The sequence below is a fragment of the Physeter macrocephalus genome, chromosome 18 (genome assembly GCF_002837175.3).
Source record: "Physeter macrocephalus isolate SW-GA chromosome 18, ASM283717v5, whole genome shotgun sequence".
Lineage (NCBI taxonomy): Eukaryota > Metazoa > Chordata > Mammalia > Artiodactyla > Physeteridae > Physeter > Physeter macrocephalus.
In genome coordinates, this window is record NC_041231.1 from 94,607,407 (window position 1) to 94,616,744 (window position 9,338).

At 40.8% G+C, this 9,338-nt stretch overlaps 1 protein-coding gene across 3 annotated transcripts in view; it reads right to left on the reverse strand.

Annotated features, from left to right (window-relative positions):
- The window catches only part of RNF144B (ring finger protein 144B), a 175,989-nt gene extending 167,474 nt beyond the window's left edge, over positions 1–8,515 (reverse strand). For all 3 annotated transcript variants that reach the window (XM_055079440.1, XM_055079439.1, XM_055079441.1), the window contains exon 1: positions 8,495–8,515. In XM_055079440.1, the coding sequence (XP_054935415.1) occupies positions 8,495–8,497 (3 nt within the window). In that variant the 5' untranslated portion in view covers positions 8,498–8,515. The remainder of the gene's footprint in view (positions 1–8,494) is intronic.
- Between the last annotated feature and the right edge of the window lie 823 nt (positions 8,516–9,338).

Below are 9,338 nucleotides of genomic sequence, written 5' to 3' on the forward strand. Positions count from 1 at the left end.
GGCCCGCGTACCGCAAAAAAAAAAAAAAAAAAAAAAAAAAGAGAAAAAAAGACAATTGGCGAGGCCAGATCCGTAAAGGAGAAGGAGAGAAAGAACCCTGAACCCAGGGGGAAACGGAAATCTTGGACAGGAAAAGAAAAACTTCACTATCTGAGATACTGCCTTTCTCATAAGGCTAAATTTATTCAACTTTTTAATGTTAATATTTTCTTTTCTGAAATAAGATTAGATGGTGGTATTTTTCATGTCCTTATTTGAAAAACATTTAAACTTGGCAAACATTCAGTCCCTAAAATTTGGGATGGGGGGAGATTTTTCTATTCCCTCAAATCCAAATCCAATTCCCCAGTCTTGAGTATCTACGTGGCTACTGACCTCTCTCTCTCTATCCCTATCTTGTCGCTTTCTCCTAAGGGAGAAACGTTTTTCTATTCGCTGTCTGCACTTTCCTGTCTTCCTGATGCTCATTCATCATTCCACTGCAGCCTTCCATCTATCTGCATCTCACCACTGAAACTGCCCCTGGCTGAGATCACACTGACCCAATTGCCAAACCCAATGGTAACTTCTTTGTCCTCATGATGCTAATGAGAGTTCTTTTCATCTTAAATTTCTAAATTCCCTTTGATTCTCTGATTTAACTCTCTGCTCTGGCTACTCCTTCTCAGGCTCCTCTTGTTGACTTGTTTCCTATGTTCTCAGAGTTTCACTGTTGAAGGTTCTTTTTGCTGCACACTCTAGGTTCATCTCATCCATGCCTTCTACCACCACCTGACAACTCCTCTATAATTACCTTGTGTTATCTGTACCACTCTAGGACGGACGTGACTATCACCTTTTCCAGATGAGGGAAATGAGGCTAAGAAAACTAATTTGCCAAAGTTCCATTATTAGTATAATATTAAGGAATGTGTTTAAACCACAATCTTCCGAATCCAAAGGCCATAGTCCTCTGACTCTAAGACAACTGTTTTGAGGATAAAATAAGATAATGTATAAAAGTGAAAACAGACCAAGGTTTATATTTTAATCAAGTTCGGGCATTGTAGAATCAAGAAAATTTTGTAAAGAGCCAAAGTTCCCTTCTATAATGCCATCTGACTCTTGCTGTCTCCCTTCTCTCTGAGGTGGTAAAGTAAATCACAGTACATTCCAACTTTCTCCTTCTCCTTTCTCTGACTGTGGAGTCAGCCAGGGATTCACACCATAGGTACAGGAGACCTATCTTACCCCTGATTCTGGACTAATTAGGCATTATTTCTCCAAGGTAGAGCAATCAGGGAAAAAGGACTAGGTATATGAAAAGACCATTTCAAAAGAAGACTCTTCTAAGGAATTACCAAAAATGGCGTCTACTGAAAGAAAGTGGCTGCACAGTAGAAACGTTCATAGATTTTCTCTTTAGTGGACTCAGTAAGAAGAAAAAGGACATCATAGCTATGAAACCAAAGCAGGTAGTCATAAAGCGGAAAGAATCTGAGATTAGGTAAGACAACTTGGATACCAAAAATATCATGACCCAATAAAAAGTTGCAATGGAGGTGGTGAGTAACAGATTGGAAATGATTGAAAATCTGATCAAAGTAGATTGATTAGATTAAGCTTGAGAAATTCTGCCCATATTCAGAGAAAAGGCAAAAGATTAAATGTATTAAATAAAAAATGAGATACGGGAGATGAATACATAAATGTATATGTAATTACAAAAAGAAATAATCAGGAAAAAATTGAATTCCGAGATGAAAAGAAATTTTAAGTCTTCAAATGAAAAACTACTCAAAGAGTACCAAGAAAAATTAATATAACAGATTATCACCATGATATGATATGGTAAAAATTTGTATAGTATCAGAGAAAATAAAATGCTTTTATAATGGAAAAGAATCTGAAAAAGAATATATATAACTGAATCACTTTGCTGTACACTTGAAACTAACACAACACTGAAAATTAACTATACTTCAATTTTTTTTAAAATGATGCTTTAAGCGTCAAGACAGAAAAACAGATTATCTACAAAAGAACAGCAATCAGGCAGACCTCAGACTTCTCTTCTGCAATCCTAACCTCTAGAATTCAACAGAGCAACATCTAGAGAGCACTGAGGTAGACTGTGACCTAAGAATTTCATATAAAGCAAGAAAAACAGAAAAGTATTCCAATCTATACAAGGATTCCTGAAAATAATTTCTTAAAAACTTCTCAGCTATATATGACCTCCTAAAAAATTACTCGAATATATACTTAAATTTGTCATGCTATGAACTTAAGGATGGAGGAACTGTAATTCTATTAAGCTGGCATAAGCAACAACGTAAACAGAGTTAAGTCTAAATAAACTTGGTCAATATGGGCACAAACCTTAAAGAAAATGTCCAAAGTTCTTAAATAGAAAATAAATGATTTCAGCATTTATTAATGATAATAAATTTGTTTTTAATAACCCTAGATGATATCAACAAAAAAACTAGGAAATGGCAGAGCTGGAGAAAGAAAGGTAGTAAATGTGTTAAATTTCTCATCCTACAAAAGAAAGTTTATTAATACCATTTCTCCCTGGCACTGATTAGGGAAGACAAGCTCATATATATATATATATATATATATATTAAAAAAACAAACAAAAATCTTAAAGGCAGCTATAGTTGGATTTTTAAAATATGATCTACACCTTTTAATCTATCAGAAGAAAAGTAAGCAAATAAAATACAGTCCAGACAGCTAGAGAAAACTGTTGAATAGCATGGGCAATTCTTATGACCTATTGTTAAATGTTTTAAGTAAATAAAAAGAATGCATAGAAAAAATCTAAAGCCTGTAACAACATTCATACACATATATGTTCACGTGGATACTTGTATCAATGAAACTGGAAAAATGATGCCAAAATGTTAGATGTGCTTATCTCTGGATGGTAGGATTAGAGGTGGTTCTGATAGTCATCCTTATACTCTTCTGTATTTTCCAAAACCAAGACGTAAAATTCAACAGTCTGACATGCTCCTTAACCTTTTTTATAAGCCTACTTATAAATTTAAATATATTTATATACAAATTTACATATGATACTCCAAACACTCTTACCTCTTTCTGCTCACATGGTTTCCAAAAAAACACTTCAATAGTGATAAGGCACTAAAGTATGCTAAAGGAGAGTATTATTTTAAAAAGGAAAAAAGTCTGGACTAATTAAATACTATAGGAAAGAGGTATGAAGTTATAAGAACTTGCTTGAAGATTTAAAGTGAAATTTCCTGAGGCACTTCTGCACTTTCCAAGAGGCGGCAGAGGTGAGGACCAGGGCAAACGCTGCCTGTGTTGCTGGCAGAAACAGTTCCAATTTGGAGACCCAGAAACTGGGCTATATGAACATTATGGCCAAGACAGTTGCTGTTTGTACAGACCCAGAAGCGGAACCTTTTAAACTGTTTACAAAAAAAGATTTTCTATGAAGCAACTAATGCAGAGAATAACATCTGCCTTTGAGGATATGGAAGAAACTGTGAAGGAAGGACGCCTTCCACAGGTGCAAAGACTCTCTCCTGGGGTGGAAGCTTCAAGGTTAAACTTTAAGGAGACAACTCTTCACCTCTTTACGTAAGGTTTAATGTTGACCAGATAGAATAACAAAAGCCAAAAGAAGTTGATTAAAACATAAATTTATGAAACTAATGGTAAAACTTTTACTGTTAAATAGTTCTATTTGTGTCAGATTCAGTAGAAATATTCCTTATAGGGCAATGACTCTCAACCCTCTCAAACTAAAGCTCATTTTTATAACAAATATTCTGTAAGTTACTCCTTTGCTGTCTTGAAATGAAATTCATAGGAAATATAGTCTAATTACATACATATTTTCAAAACCAAACAAATGTAACATCCTAACTGTAATATATAGGAGACATAAAAGAAAGTAAATTTAATTAAGTAATACACATTTTAATTTATAACTGCTCTGGCAGGACGACACTCGAAAACAGAATTTCTAAAAAGCCTTGAAGGAAGTGGTACCATGTAATAGAGAATCATTTGTAGGGAGTAATGGAGGGTGCAGCAATTAGTCATATTATAGATGTGAATCACCAAAATGTCAAGAAATTATAAAGAAAATATATTTTTAAAGGCGTCTTGGGCTTCCCTGGTGGCTCAGTGGTTAAGAATCCGCCTGCCAATGCAGGGCACACGGGTTCTATCCCTGGTCCGGGAAGATCCCACATTCCGTGGAGCAACTAAGCCCTTGTGCCACAACTACTGAGCCTGTGCTCTAGAGCCCGCGAGCCACAGCTACTGAAGCCCACGCGCCTAGAGCCCGTGCTCCGCAACAAGAGAAGCCACGGCAGTGAGAAGCCCGTGCCCCGCAACGAAGAGTAGCCCCAGCTCACCGCAACTAGAGAAAGCCCGCACGCAGCAACGAAGACCCAACGCAGCCAAAAATAAAAATAAATAAATAATTTTTTTTAAAAAGGCATCTTGATTGCTGAGGATTAATTCTACTTTGGGACACATAATTTAAATGTAGTAATTGTCTTTAGTCTTTAAATGTTGAGCTCCACACACTGAACACAGCTACATTGAAATACAGAAACATATGAAGACTTTATAAGGTCTTTGCAGAATTAGGAAATTTGCCAGATATCTCAAAATTAGCATACTATCATCTACAGATTCAATCAACAGCTTGACTCTAGGGAAGCAGTGTGCGGTGTTGAAAGGGGTATGTGTGTGTGGTCAAGATGCTTAACTTCTCTGAATCACAGATCTGTATAAAGGGGACCATAATGTCTATCTGTTAGGACTATAAAGATACTTTTTTTTTTTTTTTTTTTTTTTTTGCGGTACGCGGACCTCTCACTGTTGTGGCCTCTCATACTTGTTAATGTACGTAAAGTACCTAAATAAATAAATGGCAGTGAGTTGCCGCACTAGCAAGAGTACTCCCCTAGATTCTATGTGGTCTCTTAAGATTGGATCCAATCCTTTTAGTGCCTATATATCAGGATAAATTCTTTTGTAAATCCTCAACCCTAGGAACTTGGGAAGATAGATCTTTAAGATAGATGATCTTGAAAGGAGGAAACATCAAGAGGTGGAACTTCCAAAAACCAAGCCTCATTTAAGTAGGATTTTGAGGGCTAGAAACCCCAATGATTGTCTCCATTATTTCAGATTAAAATCTCTGGGGAGGGGTCTGAAGGCAAACCACTTCTGAATGATTTGCTGATTCATTAAGTCATGCTCTTCACACACCCCACCACCTTACACTTCTCTCTTTGCCCTCATCTTTCTGAGGGTACTCCTTTTCTTCTGTCAGTCGGTTGAAATAGACCCCATCCAAAATAATGACAAACACAGGATGCTAGTTTATAATAGTTCACCACCTTTGTAAATGACTTACATTGCCCTTAAGATCACACTTTGAATTTCAGTGGAAATCAGAGATTTGCAACTTACTTTACTGCCATTCCTACATCACTGAACTCATCAGAAATTCATTTCAAATGAGCAAAGTCCTCATTACTACAAGAACTGGAAAGAATATAAAATTTAACGTCTATGAAAAGAATATGAAATGTAATGTCTCTTCTCAAAGTTTGGATTATGGCTACGATTGCATCAACATTCAGCTGTAGAAAGAAATTATTAGAATCTAGATGACTTCTAAAGTGCCTTCCAACTTTAATACTGTACGACTCGATTATTTCTAAACAGGTGAATCATTGGGAAATTAACACAGCACCATTAAATAAGGCAATTTGTGATCTAGGCTGCCCTGAGCCTACTCTCTTTGTGGCTAAAGGTATTTCTTAGAATACTGAGCTAAAAATGTAACTGAATTCTGCAACCAATGCAAATGTCCTAATTGATGGGAGTGGAAAAAATTCAATCCAGAGTGCCAACAATTCCTCTGTGAGCTAGCATGGCAGGGGGAGTGTGGGGTCAGTGAAGCATCAAGTTACAGACCAAATTAAAGGTCTGGAGAAGAGTGGCAGGGTCTAATCATCCACTGAGGCTGCCAGAATTGGATCTACCACCCTTAACCCGCTCACAAAGAACTGCTTGGCGGATGCTAAGCACACAGACTAAGGGCTTCAAACATCTTTCCTTAAAGAAGGCCTTCAGTCCCAAATAGCTCTTGGTGGAATTATTTCCTTGAAGTTTTTAGTTCTGTCATATGAAAATTTCCATGAAAAAGTAATCAAGGGCTTCCCTGGTGGCACAGTGGTTGCGCGTCCCGCCTGCCGATGCAGGGGAACCGGGTTCGCTCCCCGGTCTGGGAAGATCCCACATGCCGCGGAGCTGCTGGGCCCGTGAGCCATGGCCGCTGGGCCTGCGCGTCCGGAGCCTGCGCTCCGCAACGGGAGAGGCCGCAGCAGAGGGAGGCCCGCGTACCACAAAAAAAAAAAAAAAAGTAATCAAAACCTAATGCTTACAGTGTCCTGTCACAAAGAAAAATATTGCAGGTTTTCATTTCTATTAAAAACATGTGTTACATATATGTACATAATTATGGAAGTCCCAGACCCAGTGTACACATATATACACAAAAACCTTAGGAAAATAATAGTTTTCCCTAAGACAACAAAACGTATCACATAACGTTGTACTCTGTCTGTAACTCCCCTCATTAAGCCAATGCTTTGAAGATGTCAGCAAATAGTGAATATTTCTGCATATTTTGTTTCACAAGCTGCAAACACTAGATGTATAAGAATGAATTAAGGTCACTTTTAAAATTCAGACACAGTCATTTCTGGACTTGGTTGGCTGAATCGTGTGTATCTGCACTATTTTTCCTAGAGGAAAGTTAATTTTAGAAAGGTGAAAAAGTTTGCCCGGAAAACAATCCCATTGGCTCAATACCTAGACAGTGATTCTCAAGGTTCAAAATGCTTTACAGTCACCTACTTGTCCTTAATATCCTTGAAAGCAAGTGTCAAATATTATCCCTATTTTGTAACAAGCATCTCATTTCATAAAATGTTGTATGATTTACTATCATACCTACTTCATGGTATTTAAAAAAAAATTAGTCCTTCACCTCAAATTTCCAAAAGACAGATAAACAAAAATCTTTATTTTCCCTGGTAGTTACACTCAGAGTTTGTTAGGTACTTAGTATGGTTCAGGTATAGATATACACGAAAAGCAGCAAATGTACATCTATGACAAAGTTCAAGATGGAGAAACAGTACTAGTGCAAACTCAGATACAATATAATTTACACTCTTAACCAATTCAGGGTAGAAGAGCTTGGTTCAAATAATTAGGAATGTAAACAGGAACTAAATCAATTTATAATTCCTCTTTGGGTTCCCAGAGATATAGTCCATTAGGGTCTTTAGCCTTAAAATAACCAACCTGTAAAAATGCCAGTGGTCATTGACAGAAAGTCAGCCAATGCAAGCACAGTGAAGGAAGCTTTTCTGATTCCCAGGAGAAGAGCCCCCGTCCTTTCTAATTGCCAGAGTACTTGTGAAGGAATTCTTACATCTTAAAAGCTTACGTTTAAAAACTAACTCTTTAACGAGGGCGGTTAGAAGTGGGGTATTTCTCTCCATCCTATATCTGAGTTTCAAAAGAACGTTAACCCTCCCGTCCCAAAATTGCCATCTTAAAACCAATGACACTGCACCAAATTCACCAACTTGAAGAGAACCAGCTTTCACTCCGTTTTAATTCCCTATTCACACTACTATTTTCAGGGGATGTTTACCAACAGCTGGGTGCCCCCTCTCCTCATAAGGACCTTACAGATATTTTCAAGTAATTATGAGGGGAGAGCGCATCGCAATCACCTGGAGGGCTTTTAAAATACACAGAAGCCTGCGCGCGCACGCACACACATCCCAATTTCTTAATCAGGATCTCAGCGGCCGCGTAGGAGCTATTGCTTTACGCTGTGATCAAGTTCTCGCACCGCAGTCACCCAGAAAACCTTGTAAACTTATCACAGTATTTAATTTTCAGGAAAACAAAAACCAAAAACCAAAACCAAAGAACCTCCATCACTGTTTGGTGCAGATACAAAAGATAAGACACCTACCTTGGCCACGGGTTAATATCCTCCCAAAGTTAGGATAGTAACAAAAGGGGAAAGAGGTATGTTTTGGAAGGAGAGGAATTGTGATTTCTCAGCTTGGAAATTATTGCAGACTCGAGGGGAAAACGGTGCGCCGGTGTTTGCGCCACACACCTGGACACGCTGGACGACCTCCTGCCTCCTCCTTCGCCCTCTCGCCCGGGGCCGGGGGTGCGTTTCGGAGCTGCCCGGGGGAAGGGGGAAAAGTGAGGGGTGAGGGCAGAGAGGAGGCGGGTGTCCGCGAGGGCCGGAGTCCCTGAGGGCCGCCCGTCCGGAGCTCGGCCGGGCGCCGAGGGGACTGGGGAGGGGGCGAGGGAGGGAGCAGGAGGTGACGGCCTGGGGAGGCCGAGCCGGCAGCTGGCAGCGCGGGCCTGCAGCTCCGGGGCGAGGGCAGCGCCCCGCGCCCCTCCTTACCATGAGCGCGAGGTCGGAACCCGGGGCAGGGAGACCGCGAGGGGCAGGGCTCCGGCGAGCGCGTGCGCCCGCTGGCGTCAGCTGTCAGCTTCTCCAGGCAGCGGCTTCAGGTATCGGAGGCATTCGGCTCTCCCGGCTACCAGCCCCTGCGCGCGTCTGGGGGGCCCCTGCGCGCGTCTGGGGGGCCCCTGCGCGCGTCTGGGGGGCCCCTCCCCTCCCGCCGCCCTTCGCGCGCTCCCCTTCTCCCCCTGCTGTTTATTCCGGAGAGCGGTGGCCCCTCTCCCGAGCCTTCCCTCCCCCAGCGCGCGCACCCACCCACCCCCGAAACGCGCTCCCTTTAGGAAGCTGGCAGCGAACGGGATCCTGGAAATTCTGGGGCTGGGAAATTTCAGAAAAACCCTTTTAAAATCTTTGATCTGCCCACTGAGGTTCAAGGCAGACACCACTTCCATTCATCCCCTGCCTCCGTCCTCATTTGTTTTAATCACAGCGTCACTCGACAGTTGATATTCATGTAGATTGTGCTCTGAGAATCTGCTGCCAGCCATTCTAATTTTTCCCAAATTGCTCCTTCCATTTTATTGTTTTAAAAATGTAGACGTCCCCACTAGTTACCCTTAGGTGGCAAGGACTTTCGATTGGCCCCGGGAAGGATATGTTCAGCTGTAGGAGACAGGACAAGTTTCTTTTGCTAGCATTGTCGATACCTGCCACCTGTCAGGGCCCCAAGTCAGGGCAAGGGCAGTTAATTTCACCTGGCTTGGAGTACTGAGCATGCCGCCGTTCACGGTTAGGAGAGATGCAGTTTTGAAGCCAAAGTTCTGGGGAGGAGCAGGTGGATGTA